This window comes from Mustela nivalis (assembly GCF_964662115.1).
Source record: "Mustela nivalis genome assembly, chromosome: 18".
NCBI classification, from domain to species: Eukaryota; Metazoa; Chordata; class Mammalia; order Carnivora; family Mustelidae; genus Mustela; species Mustela nivalis.
In genome coordinates this window covers 42,554,072-42,579,517 of record NC_139037.1, presented here as the reverse complement: position 1 = coordinate 42,579,517, position 25,446 = coordinate 42,554,072, and the positions used below count along the sequence as shown (strand labels likewise).

At 38.6% G+C, this 25,446-nt stretch overlaps 1 protein-coding gene and 5 long non-coding RNA genes across 10 annotated transcripts; 2 read left to right on the top strand and 4 right to left on the bottom strand.

Annotated features, from left to right (window-relative positions):
* Positions 1–96: 96 nt before the first annotated feature.
* Positions 97–24,149, top strand: ZNF567 (zinc finger protein 567). Of its 5 annotated transcripts, none has more exons than XM_082708886.1 (7): positions 97–205; positions 735–792; positions 1,554–1,885; positions 4,450–4,523; positions 17,587–17,713; positions 17,971–18,057; positions 21,784–24,149. In XM_082708886.1, exons 4-7 carry the CDS (start codon positions 4,515–4,517, stop codon positions 23,502–23,504), a joined length of 1,944 nt encoding a protein of 647 aa, XP_082565012.1. In that variant the 5' UTR covers positions 97–205; positions 735–792; positions 1,554–1,885; positions 4,450–4,514; the 3' UTR covers positions 23,505–24,149. The 5 variants fall into 5 exon arrangements, with proteins under 5 accessions (XP_082565012.1, XP_082565010.1, XP_082565013.1 ...); XM_082708887.1 differs by having other exon boundaries at positions 191–238; XM_082708888.1 differs by having other exon boundaries at positions 192–214.
* LOC309852440 lies at positions 8,901–13,327 on the top strand. Its single transcript, XR_014305213.1, has 2 exons — positions 8,901–10,441; positions 11,637–13,327. It is a non-coding gene; the product is annotated as an uncharacterized lncRNA (long non-coding RNA).
* LOC309852434 lies at positions 11,856–13,880 on the bottom strand. The gene is made up of 2 exons (XR_014305207.1): positions 13,492–13,880; positions 11,856–13,451 (listed from the first exon to the last, which is right to left on the bottom strand). It is a non-coding gene; the product is annotated as an uncharacterized lncRNA (long non-coding RNA).
* On the bottom strand, positions 16,862–17,644 carry LOC309852431. Its single transcript, XR_014305204.1, has 2 exons — positions 17,560–17,644; positions 16,862–17,251 (listed from the first exon to the last, which is right to left on the bottom strand). It is a non-coding gene; the product is annotated as an uncharacterized lncRNA (long non-coding RNA).
* Positions 17,839–23,804, bottom strand: LOC309852432. Its single transcript, XR_014305205.1, has 2 exons — positions 23,758–23,804; positions 17,839–18,088 (listed from the first exon to the last, which is right to left on the bottom strand). It is a non-coding gene; the product is annotated as an uncharacterized lncRNA (long non-coding RNA).
* Positions 18,257–21,776, bottom strand: LOC309852436. The gene is made up of 2 exons (XR_014305209.1): positions 21,368–21,776; positions 18,257–21,144 (listed from the first exon to the last, which is right to left on the bottom strand). It is a non-coding gene; the product is annotated as an uncharacterized lncRNA (long non-coding RNA).
* Positions 24,150–25,446: the final 1,297 nt, after the last annotated feature.

Below are 25,446 nucleotides of genomic sequence, written 5' to 3'. Positions count from 1 at the left end.
AATAAGACCCTTGATCAAAGTTCTTTTTCAAAAGCTGCAAAGGGGCTGTGGGAAATGTAGTTCAAGGTCGGGAAAGCCCGTATGTCGAGAAGGCGCGCACGCGCGCGCTCCCGGGCTTTCCCTCAAAGACCAAGCCGCGGAGACACTTGGGAGGTACAGCCCGCGCAGGAGTACGCAAGCGCGGACAGCTGACCAGTGGTCGAAGGTGAGGCTGGTGGGTCCTACGGAGGCGGAGAAGGCGGGTGATGGCGGGACCCGGGGGAATGCCGAGGAGGGAGGCGGGAACCTGGGCTGGGAAAAGCGAGGAAGGAAGAGGGAACCTGGGCCAAGAAGGCCGGGGAGGAAGGCGAGAGTCTGGACCCTGTATAGAGCGAGGAAGGAAGCGAGAACTAAGCAGAAGGAACCAGAATCCAAGGCCGAGGAACACGGAGGAGGGAGGGGATAGGGAGTGGGCCGGGGAGCGCCCTAGAGGCAACCGGTAGTCCAGGATGGACAGCGCCGAAGTGGAAACTAGAAGTCCGGGGCTGGTGTGAGTTTGGGGAGGGCAGGAATTTTGGTTTTTTCCCCCATGAGGAAACCCCAAGTCTCGCAGTGCGGCCTGGCACACAAGGGCGTTCAGTGCATGTAGCTTTTTGTGGCTTTCCTTGTGTGGTTTGAGCATGTGTTCCTTGTGACGTTGTGGAACCGGTTGTGAAAGTGATAAGGTCTCGGTGTGTGTCTGATTTTTCAAATAGGTTACGAGTCGATTTGTATTTGAGACTGCATGCGACTTTGGAGAGACGACAGTAAGGGGTATGTGAGTAAAATTTCGTTACTTTGTGTAGAAGTCTGTTATGGGCTCTGAGATTATCCGTGACGTGTGTCTATGGGATCGTGATTGTTCGTGGGTGATATAATTGTGTCTTTGTCTAATTTTTAAAGTGTTTTGTGTGCACGGTCCGCGGCAATTCATGAATATTGTCTATTGTGTGACTGAGATGGAGCGCTTGAGAAACTGGATGCATGACCAGTTAAATATGTTTAGATTATCTGAATATTGGCCTTTTTATACGCTTGTAAAATTTTACCCTGTGGCAATTAGACAATTGAAATAGAGATTTCTTTTTTTAATGGAGAAAAAGAAATAAAAATAATTTTCAGATGGTAGGATTGTATACTGGGAAACCGCATACTGACTAATAACTTGTATGTTCAAATGAGTATACCATTTGGGAGTAAACACATAAAAAATTTCTCCCATAATTGCCACTCAAAGTTGCTATTTGGATGAATCTTTTTATTCCCCTACTGCTGGATGCATTCCTAGACAGATTCAATAATTTCAGTCATTCTGAAGATTGAATCTGTTGAACATTAAAATGTAAGATTAGTCTCATCTTTTGATAGCTATTTCGTTAAATAAGATGTTTACTATAGAAATCAATACTTGAACATGTTTTAAAAGTAAAAACTCTCCCTCCTGCTGGAAGCCTGCCAGGGAAAAGAGTACATGATCAGTTAGTTTCTTCTTTAATTCCTCAACCTCTATTTTGTCTCTTCTTTACCCTCTCTAGGTGGGTAGTCTCTAGCTGGAATGGATTGGGAGCTGGAAAACAGGAAACAAGTCAGAAGTCAGGGACAAGAAGAGGCTAACATGATTGGTACCATTATAATTTAGTGTTAAGTCAGCTCTTAACCTGAGAGAACCCACTGCTGGGAACTTCCAGATACACTTCCCTTCTCATGGGTACAGCCACTTCTCCAGCTGTCTCCTCAGTGTTTCCTCTGGGCATGCAGTAGTCCACCTGCTCTGGTGGGTCTTGTCTCTCCGGTGAGTCCTCTTGGACAAGAGGATCCAAGCCAACCCAAGCAGTCTCCATCCATGGGTTGCCCATCTAGAGCTCAGGTGAGAATTAACTCTCTCAGTCACTTTGCCGTCTCAGATCCTGGAAATATGTACATTTCCCCCCAAATTCTCTCACCACTTTGGTTTCCAGTGGCATCAGCCTCTGAGGAGCCTCTTGTTTTCTTCCCCTGGAAAACTATGCCCTAAAAATAATTTTTACCCTCCTAGACATTTCCTTCTTTCAGCCTCTCCAGCCTCTTGAAGTCGGGGTTAAATTAACTGGAGCAAAACCTTACGTTTTTTACAAGATTTTATTTTAGAATGAGGGACACTTAGAAGCTTGTTTTGCTCACCATCTTTGGGACATCTGCTGAGACTGAGAGAAAAATTCCTAAGTTACCATGCTGTTAAAAACAATGACAACAATTAGAAAATTCAGAGGTTTGTTGGAAAAAATACAAATCAATAGGCTTTATATGTGTGCTCATATATATATGTATATGTATGTATCAGAAAACTATGGAAAATGATCAGTGGCCATCAAAAATATGAGATACAAAGGATTTTGTAATCTGTGAAAAAAGAATTAATGTTCTGAAGGGACTCAAAAAGTCAGACTTGAATAAAAGAATAGGCAGACTAAAAGTGATAAAGTGTTAAAACTCCCTTAACATCATGCAGTTCCATTAAAATGTCAGTAAAAATTTTGCACTTTCTAAAATTCTTATGAAAGGGATGCCTGGGTGGCTCAGGCAGTTAAGCGGCTGCCTTTGGCTCGGGTCATGATCCCAAGATCCTGGGATCAAGTCCCACATCGGGCTCCTGGCTCAACAGGGAGGCTGCTTCTCTTTCTGCTTCTGCCTACTTGTGCTCTTGCTCTGACAAATAAATAAGTACAATCTTTTAAAAAATAAATAAAATAAAATTCTTGGGAGAATATAAAAAGCCAAAAATTCTGAAAGAAAATGATAAAGGGGGAAATAACCCTAACCTGACACTAAAATATGTTTTAAAAATGTAGTAACTGCAGAGTCATCCAGATAATTAAGTGAACAGGTCAGTGAAATTAAATATAAAATGCAGATCTACTCAAATATATAAAGGAAATAAAGTATTTGATGGCAGTTTTGATGAAGGGAGGAAATATGTTATTGAACACCTGACAGCACTAAACCAGATGGTCAATAATCTGTTATAAGTTATTTTTGCATAGGAAAAACACAAAATCAGTTGAGAAACTATAAAAAAGTACTTCAAGTAAATACAGTATTTCTGGGGCGCTTGGGTTGTTCAGTTGGTTAAGCATCTGCCTTCAGCTCACATCATGATCCCAGTATCCTGGGATCGAGCCGCACATTGGGCTCCCTCAGGGAGCCTACTTCTCCCCCTCTCTCTGCCTGGTGTTCCCCCTCCTTTTTTTTCTTTTTTTTAAAGATTTTATTTATTTATTTGACAGAGAGAGATCACAAGTAGACAGAGAGAGAGGCAGGCAGAGAGAGAGAGGGAAGCAGGCTCCCTGCCGAGCAAAGAGCCCGATGCGGGACTTGATCCCAGGACCCTGAGATCCACCCAGGCGCCCCCCCCCTTTTTTTTTAAAGATTTTTATTTATTTATTTATTTATTTATTTTTAAAGATTTTGTTTATTTATTTGACAGACAGATTACATGTAGGCAGAGAGGCAGGCAGAGAGAGAGGAGGAAGCAGGCTCCCTGCTGAGCAGAGAGCCCGATGCAGGGCTCGATCCCAGGACCCTGAGATCACGACCTGAGCCGAAGGCAGAGGCTTAACCCACTGAGCCACCCAGGCGCCCCATAAAAAAGATTTTTATTTATTTGACAGGCAGAGATCACAAGTAGGCAGAGAGGCAGGCAGAGAGAGAGAGGTGGAAGCAGGCTCCCCGCTGAGCAGAGAACCCGATGCGGGCTTGATCCCAGGGCTCTGGGATGGTGACCTGAGCCCAAGGCAGAGGCTTTAACCCACTGAGCCACCCAGGCGCCCCTACTGCTCCCCTTCCTTGTGCTTTATCAAATAAGTAAATAAAAATATTTTTTAAAAAACAACATTTCCTTCATCTTAAAAAGATTTAATAACCAATCTAGAAAATAAAAGTATGATAGAGGAATGAAAGAATAAGAGACCATTCACATGAGAAACTAAGGTTTTATACTTATGAAAAGCTTATTTTCTGTCATAATAAAAACCTAGAACCACAATTTCCTTCTTTTAGATAGGCAAGCATCAACAAGTTTGTATCAGCATTTGTCAGGGTGTGGAGTGACAGGTATTCTCATGTATTGCTGGTGATAGTATAAATGGTAGAGCCTTACAGAAAACAGCTTGGAGGTAGGCTGCTAAGAGAGAAAAGATGATGTTAAAAAGGAGGGGAACTTGCCTGAAATCTAATCTGTTGCCCAAAGGCCTGTATCTCTGGATTTGGGGATAAAATAAGATCTGTTTGTCTCATTCTCCCCCTCCCCCCCATTATTTTGTGGAATGTGCACAGCGGTCAAGGGCCGAAGCAAGGGAAATGGAGGCAAATTCATTTGAGTCCTAAGGCATATGAGAGCTGTAAGGCTTGTATAGTGTCATGTGGCTTCTTTTCATCCTGGCTTTGCCTTCATAGGAACTGCCTCTTTTCCAAAGAGGAATCCAAAGGAAGACTGGTCACATCTTGCAGATCTCAAAACCATGGCTCAGGTGAGGTGATGGTTTCTCTCTCCTTTCCAAAATCGTCTTTTTTTTTTTTTTTTTTTTAAATGGAGATTTGAGCATTTGCCTTTCTGCACTAGATCCTCCTGCCTATCTTCTATAAAGAAGCGGTCCCCATTACTTCCTGTATTGGCCAGATAAGCCTTTTCCTTCCATACATGCTCCTTCTAATTTTAATCAATGTTCACACATCAAGCGGGTATATCCTTGAACATCTTTCTCAGTCTTCTCCCAGAAGCAGAGCTGGGACAAAAATTCTTTTCCTCAAATGAGAACATATTACTGCATGAACTTGTCTCATTTAGATAAAAACAGTCAAGGTGGAGATAGAATTGATAGATTACTATTAGAAAGTGGCAAGGAGTCTTGTTTTGAGGCTTTGAGAATCAAGCGGTGCTGGGCAAGTTGTACAAAACAGAATCTTGCTTTTCTCCTGTTTGATCCTTCAGTTTTGCTTATAACTGCTAACAATTCCTAAAAACCTGGCCTGCTAATAACACTCTCCCATTATGCTAATGGTGTTGCTATGTTTAAATTTCTTAAATTTTTATTTGGATGCAGGAGAAATAAATGTATATGTTTAGATCACCATATTGAATTACAAGTATAATTCTTGAAATATTCTGTTCTTGGTTTCAAAGATGTTACTCTCTTGGTTCTTTCAGAAAATTCATCTTTAGAGGCACTTGGGTAGCTCAGTTGATTAAGTGTCTGACTTTTGGTTTTGGGGTTATGGGATTGAACCCCTTGTCCCAATTCACTTGGGATTCTCTCTCTCCCCCTCTCCCTTTGTGCTCACCCTCCCGCCCCTCAGCTTACAAGCACATGCTCTCTAAATAAATAAATAAATAAAATCTTAAAAAAGAGTGAAAATTCATCTGTGTGTCTGGACCTCTTAAATACTAGTGTTCTCCAGATGCTTTATCAGTTCTCTTCTCTTTACAGCCTCCTGTTTCTATTCACAGTCAACCACTATTCTAATGATGCTCACATAATTTTAAACCTAAAACTCTGTCAAAAGCATATCCAGTCTCCAACTAAATACCACCACCTGCATGTTCCACAGATACTTCAGGCATCTGGCCAAGATTTATCTCATCTCCTGCCCATTCTATTCCTTCTTGTTTTGTTTTCAATCTGCTTTTGGCCCCGGTCCCATACCCACCACTAATACAGTTAGCTTGAGTTAAATAAATGTCTCTTTTCCACTGCACAATTTAGTGGTGAATCTTACTCCTTATAACCCAGTTCCTTTATCTCCGCTGATACCTTTATTTTGAGTGCCTCTTGCATACCGTGGACACTTGTTCACCCATTCAACACCTTTATTCCTTTTCCACTTAACACCTTTGCTCACCCAGTACTCACAATGAATCTTTGTGTTTCTATGCTTTCCTCTTTGTGTATGTGTGTTAAAATAGACTTAATATAAAATTTCACCATTTTAGCCATTGTTAAGTTTATAGTTTAGTCCCATTAAGGACATTGACAGTGTTACATAACCAGCAGCACTATGTATTTCCAGAAGGTTTTCATCATCCTAAACAGAAACTCTGTACTTACAACATTAATCAACAACTGTTCTCTTATACTTTTTATAGCCTCAGACCTAAAGCACAGTAGAAGAATGTGTAAAGACATCCCATTAGGGTGAAAAATGTTAAAATGCTTTTTCACAGTTTAAATTCAAAAACAGTCATCATTAATAATAATATAATTTTCCAGGGTGCCTGTGTGGCTCAGTGGGTTAAAGCCTCTGCTTTCAGCTCAATTCATGATTCCAGGGTCCTGGGATCAAACCGCACATCGGGCTCTCTGCTCAGTGGGGAGCCTGCTTCCCTTCCTCTCTCTGCCTACTTGTGCTCTCTGTCTGTCAAATAAATAAATAAAATCTTAAGATAATATAATTTTCCAATTCATGAATATGATATACATCTCTTTTTGTTTAGATCTTTAAATTCTTTCAGTAATGCTTTGTTGTTTTGTGTTTACCTTCTTTCTCATGTTTTGATATATCAATCCCTGGGTATTTTTTTTTTTAATGTTACTGTAAATGTTACTCATGTTTTTAAAAATTGTATTTATTTATTTGACAGAGATCACAAGTAGGCAGAGTGAGAGGAAGAAGCACACTCCCCACTGAGCAGAGAGCCCGATGTGGGACTCGATCCCAGGATCCTAGGACCATGACCTGAGCCGAAGGCAGAGGCTTTAACCCACTGAGGCACCCAGGCGCCCCAGTGTTACTCATTTTTATTTCAAATTCTCACTGTTTACCACTAATATGTGAAAATGCAATTCTTTTTTTCTTTTTTAAGATTTTATTTATTTATTTGACAGACAGAGATCACAAGTAGGCAGAGAGGCAGGCAGAGAGAAAGAGAGGAGGAAGCAGGCTCTCCACGGAGCAGACAGCCCAATGCGGGCTCGATCCCAGGACCCTGGGATCATGACCTGAGCCGAAGGCAGAGGCTTTAACCCACTGAGCCACCCAGGTGCCCCCCCCCTTTTTTTTAAGATTTTTTTTTTAAAAATTTTATTTATTTGACAGAGATCACAAGTAGGCAGAGAGACAGGTAGGGAGAGAGAGGGGGAAACAGGCTCCCCACTGAGCAGAGGGCCCAATTCGGGGCTTGATCCCAGGACTCTGGGATCATGACCTGAGCCAAAGACAGAGGCCTCAACCCACTGAGCCACCCAGGCACTCCGCAATTCATTTTTGTATAATGATCTACAATCTTTCTAAAGTCACTTATTCTAGTAATTTTTTTGTATATTCTTTAGGATTTTCTACATAGACAGTCATGTCATATGTGCATAACAACTTTTTTGTCTTGCTTTTCAATCTATTCATTTACTACATTGCCTAGACCCTTCAGTACAATGTAGAATAAAAGTGGTGAGAACAGACATTTTTACCTATATTCAGTGTTCTATTACTAAGTATGATATTAGCTGTAGGTTTTACATAGATTTATTAGTTTGCTGATAGTTTTTATAATGAGAGGGTGTTTAATTTTTTTCAGAAGTTTTTCTGAATCTATGGTTTAGTCCCCCTTATATGACTTTTCTATTTTTTTCTATTAACACAGTGAATTAGTAGCCCTAGGATAAATGCCACTTTGTCATGATATATTTTTTTATATACTGCCTAATGAATTTGCTAACACAAAGGTATTTGTAATACCTTTGTTTAGTTTTGGTATCAGGGTAATTTTTTTTTTTTTGAGATTTTATTTATTTATTTGATAGACAGAGATCACAAGCAGGCAGAGAGAGAGAAAGGGAAGCAGGCTCCCATCCCAGAACCCTGGGATCATGACCTGAGCCGAAGGCAGAGGCTTTAACCCACTGAGCCACCCAGGCGCCCCTGGGTAATTCTTTTTTAAAAAGATTTATTTATTGAGAAAGAGAGAGAGAGAGAAGTGTGCATGCATGCGAGTGGGGGAGGGGCAGAGGACAAGGCAAAGAGAGAATCTCAAGTAAACTCGCCACTGAGCTGGACACAGGGCTCAATCTCAGACCCTATATCATGACCTGAGCCAAAACCAAGAGTCAGCCGCTCAAACGACTCAGCCACTCAGGCACCCCAATATCAGGGTAATTCTTATAAGTTGGGAAGTATTCTCTCCTCTTACTTTCTGAAAGAATTTGTGTAAATTGGTATTATTTCTTCTTAAAATGTTTGTTAGAATTCACCAGTAAAGCCATTTAGCCTGGAGATTTTTTTGTGGGAAGTTGTTTAACTAGCAGCTCAATTTCCTTAGTAGAATTAGGGATATTCGGGTTATTGGGTTTTTTCCCTTCCATGAGCTTCTATAGTTTGTATCTTTCAAGGAATTTATCAAATTTATTGACACAAAGTTGTCCAAAATATACTCTTTATCCTTTTGATGTCTGTGCAGTCTATAGCAATGGCCCTCTTTCATTTATGTTACTGGTAATTTGTGTCTTATTCTTTTCCTTGGTCAGTTGGCTGAGGTTTATCAATTTCATCAATTGTTTCAAAGCACCAGCTTTTGGTTTCATTGATTTATTCCATTGTTTTTCTGTTTCTTCTTTCTTTCTTTCTTTCTTTTTTTTAAGATTTTATTTATTTATTTGACAGAGAGAGATCACAAGTAGGCAGAGAAAGAGAGAGAGGAGGAAGCAGGCTCCCTGCCTAGCAGAGAGCCCGATGCGGGACTCGATCCCAGGACCTTGAGATCACGACCTGAGCCGAAGGCAGCGGCTTAACCCACTGAGCCACCCAGACGCCCTGTTTCTTCTTTCTTAGTTCTTATCTTTTTTTTTTCTTTTTTTAAAGATTTTATTTATTTATTTGACAGAGAGAAATCACAAGTAGGCAGAGAAGCAGGCAGAGAGAGAAGGGGAAGCAGGCTCGCCACTGAGCAGAGAGCCCGATGTGGGGCTCGATCCCAGGACCCTGGGATCATGACCTGAGCCGAAGGCAGAGGCTTTAACCCACTGAGCCACCCAGGCACCCCTAGTTCTTATTTTTTTTTGTTTCCTTTTCCCCCCCAATACTTCAGGTTTAATTAAATCATGTTCAGTTTTGTAGATGGAAGCTTATGAGACCTTACTTTTTTTCTAACAGAAGGATTTACTGCTATAAATTTCCTTCTAAGCACAAAAAAATTTGAACATATTGTATTTTTATTTTGATTCAGTTGAAAATATTTTCTAATTTCCCCTGCGATTTCTTTTTCAACCTATTGGTTGTTTAGAAGAAATGTACTTAATTTCCAAATCTTGGGGATTTTCCATATAGCTCTCTATTATTGGTTTCTACTTTTATTCTTTTCAGTTAGGGAACATACTCTGTTTGATTTCAATCTTAAATTTATAGAGACTTCTATTGTGGCACAGATTATAGTTTAAGTAGATGACTGTGCTGTGTGCATGTATATAGAGTATTTATTCTGGTGTTATTAGGTAAAGTATTCTCTAAATAATCAGGTCAAATTGGTTGATTGTGATGGTAAAGACTTCTGTATCTTTATTGATTTCCAGTCTGTTATAGCAATGACTGAGAGGAAAGTTGAAATCTTCAGTTATAATTTTGGTTTTGTCTACTTTTCCTTTTCTATTCCACTAGTTTTTACTTAACATATTTTGAAGTTCTGTTTTTAGGTGCATTCACATTTACAATAGTTATATTCTCTCATGAACTGACCCACACTGTTACTATGAAATGCCTTATTTAATCCCTACTAATAGTCTTTGTTCTGAAATATATATTATTTGACACTATATCCATTTGGCTTTCTTACAATTAGTAGCTACAGTGTACATGTTTTCCATCCTTTTTTTAAAAAAAAGATTTATTTATTTTAGAGAGTGTGAGCAGGGAGAAGGGCAGAGGGAGAGGGAGAGAATCCTCAAGCAGACTCTCCACTGAGCATGGAGCCTAATGGGGGGCTCAATTCGAGAACCTTGAGATTATGATCTGAGCCAAAACCAAGAGTTGAACCCTCAACCAACTGAGCCCCCCAGGTATCCCTCCATCCTTTTTACTTTAACCTTCCTATGTTTTCATATTTATAGTGCGCTTTTTTTTTTTTTTTTAAGATTTTATTTCTTAGAGAATGTGCATGAGCAGGGGGAGGAGCAGAGGGAGAGCAACAGGCTGACTCAGTGCTGAGTAGAGAGTCTGACCTGGGCCTAAGTAGTGCTCAAGTATATGAATAAACCACAATTTGTTTACACTAATTATGTTTTGATAGTCTTTTTTTTTTTTAAGATTTTATTTATTTACTTAAGACAGAGCATGCACAAGTGTGGGGAAGGAGCAGGAGAGGGAGAAGCAGATTCCCCACTGAGCAGGGGCCCAACATGGGACTCAATCCCTGGACCCAGAAATGACCTGAGCCAAAGGCAGATGCTTAACCAATTGAGCCACCCAGGTGCCCCAAGATATAAGTGTCCCGTAGTTTTCAGAGTACAGATCTTTTACTCTGGTTAGATTCATTCCTAGATAAGTTATGATTCCTGGTGCAACTGTAAATGGGATTTGATTCCTTGATTTCTCTTCTGCTGCTTCATTATTGCTGTATAGAAATGCAACAGATATGTTTATGTTGATTTTGTAAACTGCAACTTTGCTGAAATCCTATATTCTAGCAGTTTTTTGGTGGAGTCTTTTAAGTTTTCTACATAGAATATCATGTTTGTGAATAGTGAAAGTTTGGGACGCCTGGGTAGCTCAGTTGGTTAAGCAGCTACCTTCGGCTCAGGTCATGATCCCAGCGTCCTGAGATCGAGTCCCACATTGGGCTCCTTGCTTGGCAGGGAGCTTGCTTCTCCGTCTGCCTCTGCCTGCCACTCTTTCTGCCTGTGCTCGCTCTTGCTCTTCTCTCTGACAAATAAATAAATAGATCTTTTTAAAAAAATAGTGAAAGTTTGACTTCTTCCTTGTTAATTTGGGTGCCTTTTATTTCTTTTTGTTGCCTGATTGCTGAGGTTAAAATTTCCAGTACTATGTTAAATAACAGTTGTGAGAGTGGATATCATTGTCTTGTTCCTGACCATCCAGGAAAAGGCTCTTGTTTTTTCCCCGTTGAGGATGTTATTTACTGTATGTCTTTCGTATAGGGCCTTTATGATGTTGAGGTATGTTCCATCTATCCCTACTTTGTTGAGGGTTTTTATCAAGAATGGATACTGTATTTTTGTCAAATGCTTATTCTGCATCTATTGACAGGATTGTATGTGTGTTTGTTTGTTTTTAAGATTTTATTTACTTGACAGAGAGATCACAAGTAGGCAGAGAGGGGCAGGGAAGCAGGCTCCCTGCTGAGTAGAGAGCCCAGTGCCTGGCTCTATCCCAGGACCCTGAGATCATGACCTGAACCGAGGGCAGAGGCTTAACCCACTGAGCCACCCAGGTGCCCCAAGATTATATGTTTCTTTTTTTTTTTTTTTAAAGATTTTATTTATTTATTTGACAGAGAGAAATCACAAGTAGGTGGAGAGGCAGGCAGAGAGAGAGAGGGAAGCAGGCTCCCTGCTGAGCAGAGAGCCCGATACGGGACTCGATCCCAGGACCCTGAGATCATGACCTGAACCGAGGGCAGAGGCTTAACCCACTGAGCCACCCAGGTGCCCCAAGATTATATGTTTCTTATCATTTCTTTTATTAATGTGGATCCATGTTGATTGATAATGCAATACTGAACCACTCTTGCAGCCCAGGAATAAATCCCACTTGATCATGAATAATTGTTTTAGTGTACTGTTAGATTCCGTTTGTTAGTATCTTGTTGAAAATTTTTACATTCATGTTCATCTGTGATATTGGCCTATAATTATCCTTTCTGGTGTGGGCTTTGGCTTCTGAATCTGGGTAATACTGGCCTAGTAGAATGTGTTGGGGAGTTTTCCTTCCATTTCTATTTTTTGGAACAGTTTGAGAAAAATAGGTATTAACTCTTTTAACTATTTGGTAGAATTCTCCTGGGAAAGCATCAGGCCCTGGACTTTTGTTTGTTAAGAGATTTTTGATTACTGATTTTGTTTCTTTGCTGGTTATGGGTGTCTTCAAGTTTTCTATTCCTGTTTCTGTTTTGGTAATTTGTCTATTTCTAGGAATTTATGCATTTCTTCCAGATTGCCTTGCTTGTTGGCATATGATTTTTAATAATGTTCTCTTATAATTATTTGTATTTCTTTTGGTTGTGTTGGTTGTGATCTCTCCTTTTTCATTTGTGATTTTATTGATTTGGGTCCTTTCTCTTCTTTTTGCTAAGTCTGGCCAGGGGGTTATTAATTTTATTAATTCTTTCAAAGAACCAGTGCTTAGTCTGATTCATCTGATCTCCTGGGGGTTTTTTTTGTCTATCATTTCCTTCTGCTCTAATCTTCATTATTTCCCTTCTGCTGCTGACTTTAGGCTTTCTTTCCTGTTACTTTTCTAGCTCCTTCCGGTATAAGGTTAGGTTGTGTGTTTGAGAGTTTTGTTTCTGGAGGTAGGCCTGTATTCTGTACTTTCCTCTTAAGACCATTTTTGCTTCATCCCAAAGATTTTGGACTATTTTGTTTTCACTTTCATTTGCTTTCATGTATTTTTTTTTTAATTTCTTCTTTAATTTTCTGGTTAACCCACTCATTCTTTAGTAGGATACTCTTTAACCTCCATGTATTTATAGTCTTTCCAAATTTTTCTCGTGGTTGACTTCAAGTTTCATAGTGTTGTGGTCAGAAAATATGTATGGTATGATCACAGTTGTTTTATACTTGTTGAGGCCTGTTTTGTGATCCAGTATGTGATCTTTTCTGGAGAATGTTCCATGTGCACTGGAAAAAAATGTGTATTCTGCTGCATTAGGATGAAGTGTTCTGAATATATGTGTTAAGTCCATCTGGTCCAGTGTGTCATTCAAAGCCATTGTTTCCTTGTTGATTTTCTGCTTAGATGATCTCTCCATTGCTGTAAGTTATTGTATTTTTATTAATAAACTTCTTTATGTTTGTTATTTATTGATTTGTATATTTGGGTAGTCTCAAGTTGGGAGCATAAATATTTTACACTTGTTAGATTTTCTTGCTGAATAGACCCCTTTATTATGATATAATGCCCTTCTTCATATCTTATTACAGTCTTGGTTTAAAATCTAGCTTGTGGGTTCCTGGGTGGCTCAGTCAGTTGAGCATCTGCCTTTAGCTTGGATCATGACCCCAAGGTCCTGGGATCAAACCCACTCTCTGATCAGAGGGGAGCCTGCTTCTCCCTCTCCCTGCCACTCTGACTACTTGTGATCTCTGTCTTCCTATTAAATAAATAAAATCTTAAATATTTTTTTAAAAATCTGGTTTGCCTGAAAAAAGTATGGCTACTCCAGCTTTCTCTTGATGTCCATTAGCATGATAAAGGGTTCTCTGTCCCCTCACTTTCAATCTGCAAGTATCTTTACTAACCTGTTTTTTATTTATTTATTTATTTTTTTTTTTTACTAACCTGTTTTTTAAATCCATTTAAATATATTCTATATTTTAAGGCAGTTTTAGGTTCATGGCAAAATTGTATAGAAAGTACAGAGTTTCAGGGTGTCTAGCTGGCTCAGTCCATGGAACATGTGACTCTTAATCTGGGATTGTGGGTTCAAGCCTCAGATTGGGTATAAGATTACTTAAAAATAAAATCTTTTTTTTTTCCAAAAAGTACAGAATTTCCATTTATACCCTGTCCCCACACATGAATAATTACCCCATTATCAACATTTTGCTCTACACAGTGATACATTCATTACAGTGAATTTTTAAAAAATTAAAATTAAATTAATTAAAATTTAATCTACATTAACACATTATTTCCCTAGGTCTACAGTTTACATTAAGATTCACTCTTGGGGGGGGGGGCGCCTGGGTGGCTCAGTGGGTTAAGCCGCTGCCTTCGGCTCAGGTCATGATCTCAGGGTCCTGGGATCGAGTCCCGCATGGGCCTCTCTGCTCAGCAGGGAGCCTGCTTCCCTCTCTCTCTCTCTGCCTGCCTCTCCATCTACTTGTGATTTCTCTCTGTCAGGTAAATAAATAAAATCTTTAAAAAAAAAAAAAAAAAGATTCACTCTTGGGGGACTCCTGGGTGGCTCAGTTGGTTAAGCAGCTGCCTTCAGCTCAGGTCATCATCCCAGCGTTATGGGATCGAGTCCCACATCGGGCTCCTTGTTCTGCGGGGAGCCTGCTTCTCCCTCTGACTCTGCCTGCCACTCTGTCTGCCTGTGCTTGCTCTCACTCGCTCTCTCTCTGACAAATAAATAAAATCTTTAAAAAAAAAAAAAAGATTCACTCTTGGTCTTACATATCCATATCCAGTGGATTTAAACAAATATACAATGATATATCCACCATTATAGTACTATATAGAATAGTTTCACTGTTCTAAAATTCTCTGTGCTACACTCACTTATCCCTTCCTCTATTTTTTTTAATTGTCTCCATAGTTTTGCATTTCCAGACTATCATAGTTGGAATCATACAGCCTTTTCTTTTTTTTTTTTTTTTTTAATAATTTTTTAAAAAGATTTTATTTATTTATTTGACAAAGAAAGATCACAAGTAGGCAGGCATTAGGGGGGCAGGGAACAGGCTCCCTGCAGAGCAGAGAGCCTGGTTCAGGGCTTGATCCCAGGACCCTGAGGTCATGACCAAGCTTAATTCAATGAGCCACTCAGGTGCCCCTCATACAGCCTTTTCTGATTGGCTTCTTACACTTACTAATGTGCATTTCAGGTTCTTCCTATTTTGGGATGAGGTTTTGTTTTGTTTGTTGTTTTTTAAGATTTACTTATTTATTCATTTAATTTAGGGGAGGCAAAGGAAAGGGAAGAGGGAGAGAGAGAATCTCAAGCTGAATCCCCACTGAGCAGGGAGCTTGACATAGGGCTTAATCCCATGACCCTGAGATCATGACCTGAGCTGAAATCGAGTCACATACTTAACTGACTGAGCACTCAGGTGCCCCAACTTGTTTTTTATTCATCTGTTTATATATATGTTATATTTTATGTCATTCAAATACATTTTAATAGTTTATTTTCATTCATGTATTGACTTTTTAGTTATATCTATATTCATGCCCAGGTTTTCATTATGTTGAATACTTTTAGAATAGCTGCCTTGGGGCACCTTCGTGGCTCAGTGGGTTAAAGCCTTCGGCTCAGGTCATGGTCTCAGGGTCCTGGAATTGAGCCCCGCATTAGGCTCTCTGTTCATCAGGGAGCCTGCATCCTCCTCTCTCTCTCTCTGCCTGCCTCTCTGACTACTTGTGATCTGTCAAATAAATAAAAAACTTTAAAAAAATAAAATAAAAAAACAATAGCTGCCTTGAAATGTTTTTTTGTTTTATTTTTTTGCAAAATCCAACGTAGCGGCCCATTGGGGATTTTACTTTCTCTGACTGGCTTTTTCTGAAAATGGGTCATACTCCCCTTCCTCTTATTTTGTTTTTTTTTTTGTTTGAATGCTTAGTAATTTTTCTAGAAACCTGGATATCATGAATAAAACAGTAATGTGATTCTGTTATTTCTTTTTTTTTTTCCTGAGGATTATTGGGTTTTTTTAGAACAAAATTTTTTAGAACAAAAATTGTTTTTGTTGTAGCAGACAGCTGATTTGGTTGAAATCGAACTTTTTTTTTTTTTTTTTTTTTTTTAAGATTTATTTGAAAGACAGAGATCACAAGTAGGCAGAGAGGAAGGCAGAGAGAGAGGAAGGGAAGCAGGCTCCCCGCTGAGCAGAAAGCCCGATGTGGGGCTTGATCCCAGGACCCTGAGATCATGACCTGAGCTGAAGGCAGAAGCTTTAACCCACTGAGCCACCCAGGCACCCCTGAAATCGAACTTTAAACTCTGCCCCTACCCCCAAGTGTAAAGCAGCTGATAGATCAGCTCAGTTCTTTAAGCTTCTACCTACTGCTTTGGACCCTAGGCCCCTAAGGGGAGGGGAGGTAGGTTCTTTTCATGTTCGTGTACCTTAACTCTTATTAATGAATTGGTATTTATACTTATATTTTAGGTTTTACTTTCTGTAGGTCTCTTTCTTCCAGTGTTTTTTACCCCTCATTTCCTGCTGCTTTGTGAGCTGCAACTTCAGACACCTCCATCCTGTAAGACTTCAGTTTTCTTTTGCTTGAGCTGTAAGGTTATATAATGCTGTTAATCAAAAATGCAGAAATCTCAGAATCTCACTAGGTGCAAGTTTTTCATAACTCTTCTCTGGCATCTTTTTGCTAAGTCCTCTGTGACTTCCCCAACAATTGCTTAGTTTAACTACCAACCTGGAGTTCTGGTAATGTTTATACTCTCATTTTGGTTCTCATCATTTCTGTAGTTCTCTCACTTCAAGAATTTATTTCCATGGGCGCTTGGGTGGCTCAGTGGGTTAAGCCTCTACCTTCCGCTCAGGTCATGATCTCAGGGTCCTGAGATTGAGCCCTGCATTGGGCTCTCTGCTCAGCAGGGAGCCTGCTTCCCCCCTCTCTCTGCCTGCCTCTCTGCTTACTTGTGATCTCTCTCTCTCTGTCAAATAAATAAATAAATCTTAAAAGAAAAAAAAAAGAAGTTATTTCCAGTGTGACTCAATTGGTCAAGCATCCTTTGATCTCAGCTCAGGTGTTTATCTCACAGTCATAAGTTCAAGCCCTGTGTTGGGCTCAACACTAGGTGTGGAGCCTACTTTAAAAAAGAAAGAAAGGAAGGGAGGGAGGGAGGGTGAAAACGGAAGGAAGAAAGAATGAATTTATTTCTAAATCTCCCACTTATCTGCCAGCTCCAAATTCTGTCAGATATACATGTTGTCTTAATTATAAATAATTCTTATTTGAGGGATCATTTTCTTGACCAATTTATTCTATTAGTTTTGGATGCCAGAAGTTGTTCCCATGCATTTTAAAATAGTATTCTTCCTGCATAACATAATCTTGACAGGGAAAAATTTTACCTTGAGAGTTGTGCTCCCCTTATAATATACAGCATCTTGTATATTCTTTTGTTGTTATACCTATAATATCTGTAACACTTTCTAGCATTTATGTTTATACATACTTTCTTAAAGATATGTGTTCCTTGGGCGCCTGGGTGGCTCAGTTGGTTGGACGACTGCCTTCAGCTCAGGTCATGATCCTGGAATCCCGGGATCGAGTCCCGCATCGGGCTTCCAGCTCCATGGGGAGTCTGCTTCTCCCTCTGACCTTCTCGTTCACACTCTCTCTCACTGTCTCTCTATCAAATAAATAAAAAAAGTCTTTAAAAAAAAAAAAAAGACGTGTGTTCCTTGCTTTGAGGCTATGTAGGGACTGTGCCTTATATGTCTTGGCATTCCAGTAAACTAATGAAGTTTTAGGGTACAAAGTGACTTCTATTTTGAGAATTAATTATTAAATAAATTCAGTGACAGGTACGTCTGCCTTCACTTTTGTTTACCTTACTATGTAAATCACAAAATAAAAATGATTGACTTTTCTTTATATTCATATGAATGCCCCAAAGGAGCAGGATCAAAAGTAGTCCACAGTATCTGGTCAGCTTACTCTGATCATAGTTCCAATTCATTGCAGGCATCAGTGTCATTCAAAGATGTGACTGTGGACTTTACTCGGGAGGAGTGGCAGCACCTAGATCCTGCTCAGAAGACTCTATACATGGATGTAATGTTGGAAAACTATTGCCATCTCATCTCTGTGGGTAAGAAGAACTCTCTTTGAAACTTTCAGTAGCATACATTTCCTTTCAAAGGGCCTGAATTATGCGTTGAATTTCAGGCTTAAGAGGTGATGAATTATTTGTTAACAGAAAGGATAACTGTGTACTTTCCCAGAGCAAGATGTTAAGTTTTCTCTTACATGAAGAAGTATCTTAATTTGCAGTCCTGAAAATGTACTGTAATAATTTTTCAAGTGCATTAAAGCCTAAGCAACTTAATCCAAATTTTTCTTTATCAGGGTGTCACATGACCAAACCTGATGTGATCCTCAAGTTGGAACGAGGAGAAGAGCCGTGGACATCATTTACAAGTCATACCTGCTTAGGTGAGTTTCTCACTCTTCAGGTAGATGAAATCTAGTAGAGAATAAATTTTTAAATGGTCACATGGTGGGTGGCACCTTTGAAATATTTTGTCTTTTTAAAGGCTTCTAACCTTTTAAATGATTATCATGCCTGCAAAACTTAAACTTTCAAATATCACTTTCCCAACATAATATTCTTTTCTAGTTTGCTTGATGTTACCTAGTTTGCTTGATGTTATCAAGTTGCCACTCAGTCAAAATGTACTATAATCCTTCCTGTAGATCTTTTTTTGAGATTTGTGTCTTTTTCTAGCCTTCTCAGTTCTTTATCTTGCCATTGTATATATTTCTTTTAGGCATTCTTAAATCTATTTTTTTTTAAGGTTTTATTTATTTGACAGAGACAACAAGAGAGGGAATACAAGCAGGGGAAGTGGGAGAGGGAGAAGCAGGTTTCCCTCTGAGCAGGGAGCCTGATATGGGGCTCGATGCCCCAAGACTCTGGGATCATGACTTGAGCCAAAGGCAGATACTTAACAGTTGAGCCACCCAGGTGCCCCTTAAATCTATTTTTAAAGAACAGAATGTTCTTGGCTAATGTTTTTCTTCTCATTGCTTTCTATTTTTTTCTTTCTCTTTTTTTTACCTCAGATTTATTTTCTGTGCTAAGTCTAATAAGCTCCCCTTCTCACCACAAATCTAGCTGTTGGTTTTGAAACTTATTTGCCTTGGCCCAGATTGGTAACTCCACAGTTATCATTTTTTCCAGTAAACTTCTGTGGTTCATTTTATATGGCTGATCATCATTCCTGAAGTCAGCCCTTAGTATGGGTAAAACATTAACTTATTCTTATCCTGATTCCCTTAGTGATTATTTCCAACTTGGCCTCTTTTCTTCATTACTAGCCATATTGCCTGGAACAATACCTGGCATATAATTGTCACTGATACATATATTTTTAAATGTATATTTTTTCACAGTACTCTCAGTCTTATTTCTCCAATTTGACCTCAAGGGATCTGCCTTTAAATTATAGTAATCTCATCCATTGTGAGGACTAAAGCTCTTTATGTAGATGTCAACACTGAGATACTCAGCACATTTCTCCCACCCTCACTGTAGTACTTTAGGATTCGGCACTCTGATGTTTCACCTGTTTGGTGACAATATGTTGAAATGAAAATCATGAACTTTCCTAGCTTTTAAATTCTTTCTCATTATCTATTTCTAAATTATTTTATTTCTACAATTGATATCAGCTTTTTCTGTCTCTATCATCATCTCTTGTGAGTCACTTCACAATTTGTATTATGTTTATCAGCCTATGAGATAGACATCTTCCATATTTTCATTTTTGACTGATGTCATACAAAATGATGTTACCTTACTTCATGTCTTGACTACAATAATTACATCTTGGCTTTGCTATAATTTTGTCTTAACCCTTTTAATTTATTATTCCCTATTACTAAATGAAATTGAACTTATCATTTAAAGACTACTAAAATAAGCCTTCATTTTGTCTTTTCAACTTTATTTTTCTCCCTTGTGGAAAACTTGATAATTTCCACTTGATCTAGTCTCCTCAGTATTCTCTACACATCTTATGATTTGTCAAGATGTCCTTTTCATTGTGTTTTGAAACACAATGAAATATCTTTTAAGTTAAGGCCTGAGATTTTTTTTTTCTCCATACACTGTTTCTTAATTACACCACATCCTCTTTTGAATTCCCATGCTACCAACTAACTAAACCACAACTCTTGGATATGATTATGTAATTTGATAACTGATTATACAATGGTTTATGTTTAAGGATTCTTTCCTTAAGAGGATAAGATCCTCTGTTCGAATCTTTCTTACTCTAGTATATAACATGTTAAGTATTCAGTAGATGCTTCATTAACTGTGGAGCTATACAGAGGAGGTATGTTCTCCTCCATTCAGAAAGCTTACACTGGTGAGTTCTTTTCAGATGTACCTGCTCAGGCCATCACAGTATAGATTCTGTTTGAAACGGTTGAATTCTGCCAAGCACTACCTATATAGGTAGGATACACAGTGTTAATATACACTCAGAAGAGTTAAAGGAGATAACCAATAAAGTATTCTTTTCTATGAAAAAGGATTACTATCAAAATCTGTATTTTTCACAAAACATTTATGACTTGATTAAGCTTGTAAAAATATTTGTTAAAATTGACTTTCCTAGACCATGACCATTTTCAGGTTATAAAGAAATAGTGCTTAAAGTGGTGGGGGGAAATAAATGACGGAATTTTGATATAATTGAAGGGTAGCATTTTCTTGAAGATTATCTAAATATGAGTAGAAATAAGACTGGAAGGCAAGCCACCTGATTAAAAGAACATGAGCAAAGCATGTGATAAGAGTAAGTGAGAGGGGCCCCTGGGTGGCTCAGTGGGTTAAAGCCTCTGCCTTCGGCTCAGGTCATGATCCCAGAGTCCTAGGATCGAGTCCCATGTTGGGCTCTCTGCTCAGCAGGGAGCCTGCTTCCTCCTCTCTCTCTCTGCCTGCCTCTCTGCCTACTTGTGGTCTCTGTCAAATAAATAATAAAATCCTAAAAAAAAAAAAAAAAAAAAAGAGTAAGTGAGATACTTATAATGCAATAAATACAAGACCGTACTGTTGTTATGTGTGAGATTTGGCAGATATGTGGACAATTCTAAAAATGTGTTTGGATATAAAACATGAATCTAGGTGATTTAAAGTCTTGTTTACAGAGTTTCTTTGTATGTTGGTGTTGAGGGTAATGGACTGAAGAAAAAAACCGAGGTTTAACATTGTTCTACTGAATGTGGGTGATTGCAAAGTAACAGAAGTCAAATATAGCTACAAAATTATAAAAGAAATGAAGGTTAAAGTTCATGATTTAGAATGAGAATGAACAATCTAATCTTGTCTACCATATGGAAAACTGGAGTTCAGATAATTTACTGTATCAGGGAAAGACTTGCAGCAGTCTTTCTTTAAACCTGAAAAAATTAGTCTGCAAAGAGGAATAGTTATAATTGATGATCATGATATTTTTGTTATTAAACCATCCTAAAAGGATAATAGCAATATGAATATGCCAGTAAATATACCTCTACTCAGTTTTGTTTTTGTTTTTTTTTTTTAAAGATTTTATTTATTTATTTTTCAGAGGGAGAGCGAGCACAGGCAGACAGAGTGGAAGGCAGAGTCAGAGGGAGAAGCAGACTCCCCGTGGAGCAAGGAGCCCGATGTGGGACTCGATCCCAGGCGCTGGGATCATGACCTGAGCCGAAGGCAGCTGCTTAACCAACTGAGCCACCCAGGCGTCCCTACCCCTACTCAGTTTTATAGTTCCTATTGGAAGTATTTTCTCAGCTCTTCTCTTATAAGAGAAAATGATTCCCAGCTATATGGAGGATAAGAGCCTAGGCTATAAGATTGTCTTTCTAGGGTCACCTGGGTGGCTCAATTGGTTGAGAGTCTGACTCTTGATTTTGGCTCAGATAATGATCTCAAGGTCCTGAGATCAAACCCTGCATTGAACTTTGTACTCACTGAGAGTGCAAAAGTTAGTAATGTACATTGCTTAATTTTTAATTTTTCCACACTGAGGCAGAGTTTTTATTTAGGTTTTGTGTCTTTTTCCAAAAGTACTTTGTCATGGGGTCTTTCTTGATCTCATATGCTAGATCTTTCCATAGCAAAAATGTGAAGATTCGCAAATTGTTATTAACTATTTTCTTTTGTAGAAGAAAATTGGAAAGAGGAAGACTTTTTAGTGAAATTCAAGGAACACCAAGATAAGTTTTCTAGATCAGTTGTATTCATCAACCACAAAAAATTGATTAAGGAAAACAGTAATGCATATGAAAAGACATTTACTTTAAGCAAAAACCCTATTAATTCAAAAAATCTACCTCCTGAATATGACACTCATGGAAAAATTTTTAAAAATGTTTCAGAATTAATCATCAGTAATCTAAGTCCTGCAAGAAAAAGACTTAGTGAGTATCATGGATATGGGAAATCACTCCTTAATACTAAAGCAGAGACAGCTCAGCCTGGAGTCAAATCCCATAATCAACGTGGCAGGGCTATTAGTCATAAAGAAGTACTTATGCAGTACCATAAGGTGGAAACTCCAGCACAGTCATTTGGATATAATGACTGTGAGAAAGCCTTCCTTAAAAAGGGAGGATTAATTATGCATAATAGAACTTACAGAAGGGAAAACCCATCTGAATATAATAAAAGGAGAAGAGCAACCAATATTGAAAAAAAACATACATGCACTGAATGTGGGAAGTCCTTCTGCAGGAAGTCAGTATTGATTCTGCATCAGGGAATTCACACAGAGGAAAAACCCTATCAGTGTCATCAATGTGGAAATTCATTTAGAAGGAAGTCTTATCTCATTGACCATCAGAGAACTCACACAGGAGAAAAACCCTTTGTTTGTAACGAATGCGGAAAGTCTTTTCGCCTAAAGACAGCCCTCACTGATCATCAGAGAACACATACAGGGGAGAAATCATATGAATGTCCACAGTGTAGGAATGCCTTCAGATTGAAGTCACACCTCATTCGTCATCAGAGAACTCATACAGGAGAGAAACCGTATGAGTGTAATGACTGTGGGAAGTCCTTCCGCCAGAAGACAACACTCTCTTTACATCAGAGAATTCATACAGGAGAGAAACCCTATATTTGTAAAGAATGTGGGAAGTCCTTTCATCAGAAGGCAAACCTTACTGTACATCAGAGGACTCACACAGGGGAAAAGCCCTATATATGTAATGAATGTGGAAAATCTTTCTCCCAGAAGACAACCCTCGCTCTTCATGAGAAGACTCATAATGAGGAGAAACCCTATATTTGTAATGAGTGTGGGAAGTCCTTCCGCCAGAAGACAACCCTTGTGGCACATCAGAGAACACATACAGGGGAAAAATCCTATGAATGTCCTCACTGTGGGAAGGCCTTTAGAATGAAGTCATACCTCATTGATCATCACAGAACTCACACTGGAGAGAAACCATATGAATGTAATGAATGTGGGAAGTCCTTCAGTCAGAAGACAAATCTGAATCTACATCAGAGAATTCATACAGGGGAGAAACCCTATATTTGTAATGAATGTGGGAAGTCCTTTCGCCAGAAAGCAACTCTGACTGTACATCAGAAAATACATACAGGACAGAAATCTTATGAATGCCCTCAGTGTGGGAAAGCCTTTAGCAGGAAGTCCTATCTCATTCACCATCAAAGAACTCATACAGGAGAGAAACCATATAAATGTAATGAATGTGGGAAGTGCTTCCGCCAGAAGACAAATCTCATTGTACATCAGAGAACTCACACAGGGGAAAAACCCTATATTTGTAATGAGTGTGGTAAGTCCTTCAGTTACAAGAGAAACCTCATTGTGCATCAGAGAACTCACAAGGGAGAAAACATAGAAATGCAATAAATGATGTGACTTCTTTGTAAAGCCTTCCCAAGTTATTGTAAAACTTTAGTTTAAAAAACAGCATGCTAAAACATTTTAAAAAGGTAATTTTAATCACAAATGTAATAATAGTTAAAGTACCAACTACATAACTACTGTTTCTAGCATATATAATGGGTATGATCATTTGTTATTAAATTCTATCAGAAATGAAGCTAAATTTTAAGTTTTCAAGTTCTGTTGACTCAGTTTATTTTTTTAAAAAAGTACTTACATAATACATGAAGACCAAGATACAAAATGGTCATAATGTCAGTTTCTATAAAAGAAGGAAAATATGAAATATATTTCTCCTTATGCTCTGGAATAAAAAACAATTGTTACTTCCCCAAAGATCACCATGTACCTGGCTTAAAATATCATAAAGTAGTCTTTGCATGTCTTTAAACTTTATGTATTTTTTTAATCATGTATCATGAATTTTTTTGTGTCTTGTTTCACTCAACATTTTTAAGATTCATACATTATTGCATGTGGCAGTAATGTGTTCATTTTCATTCTGTTTACTCTTCCATCTTACAATATACCACTATTTATCCTTTTGATGGATATTTGTATTTTTTATAATTTTGTGTTGTAATAAAAATGTTGCTTAAATGCTATAAATATTCATTTGTGTGTATATTTCTTAATCTTATATTAAGATGAATAACTCAGACCAAGGGTGTATGTAAGTTTTTTCAGCTATGGTAGATAACTGCCAAATATCTCAGACCTTTCTTACTATGAGATGATTCACTTGGAGAGTAAAAGCTCTGATTGTAAGCAATGTGGAAAAGGTCTTTAGCAGTCATCCAGCTAGAGAATTATTTTTAAAAATCCATATAATTGTTTTAATTTTAAGACTGTTAATCATGAATATATGAGTGTAATAAATTTAAAAAGACTATTTAGCTGTGGCTTAAACCTTACACAAAACCAGAGAATTCGTATTGGAGAGAATCCTATAGTTGTCATTATTATAGGGATAATTTTAGCCATAACTTACACCTTATTCAACATCAAAGAATTCATACCAGAGAAAGGGAAGTTAAGAAGTGACATAGATGAGTAAAATTTGGGAGAGTGAGTCACTTAGACAGAACTATGAAATAGATATATAAGTAAGCCTTTATACCTCGATCTCAGGAAATGTGGGTATCTGAAATTCTCAAAATCCCTGGAGGGGCACCTGAGTAGCTCAGTTGGTTAAGCCTCTGCCTTTGGCTCAGGTCTCCTCCCAAAGAGCCCCCAATTGGGTTCCCTGCTCAGCGGGGAGCCTGCTTCTCCCTCTCCTCCCCACTTGTGTTCTCTGTTGCTTTCGCTCTCTCTCTCAAATAAATAAAATCTTTTTTTTTTTTTAAATCACTGAAGTGGGGCGCCTGGGTGGCTCAATGGGTTAAGCCGCTGCCTTCGGCTCAGGTCATGATCTCAGGGTCCTGGGATCGAGTCCCGCATCGGGCTCTCTGCTCAGCAGGGAGCCTGCTTCCTTCTCTCTCTCTCTCTCTCTCTCTCTGCCTGCCTCTCAGTGTACTTGTAATTTCTCTCTGTCAAATAAATAAATAAATAAATAAAATCTTAAAAAAAAAATCACTGAAGAGATTGTGATGTTTGAGAATTGGAAGTCTGCTAAAACAGTAACATCTATAGCATCCTTTCTGTGAAAATAGTAAGTTCAACAGCACCTTGATCAGTGTTACTGAAGGCCCCTGGTTGTAACATACTTATTTTATACATTGTTACTGTGTATAATAAAATGCAGTGGAAATCTAAATAAACTTCCCCTGTCCCCCAGTTGAGGCTGTCTACAGAAAGGGACACCAGTTGCCAGTGGATAATAAATGGAAACATGCTGAACAAGATAATTGGAGAGAAAAAAAAGTGGGTAATAAGGGAAATCAGACATGATACAAATTCAGACTTG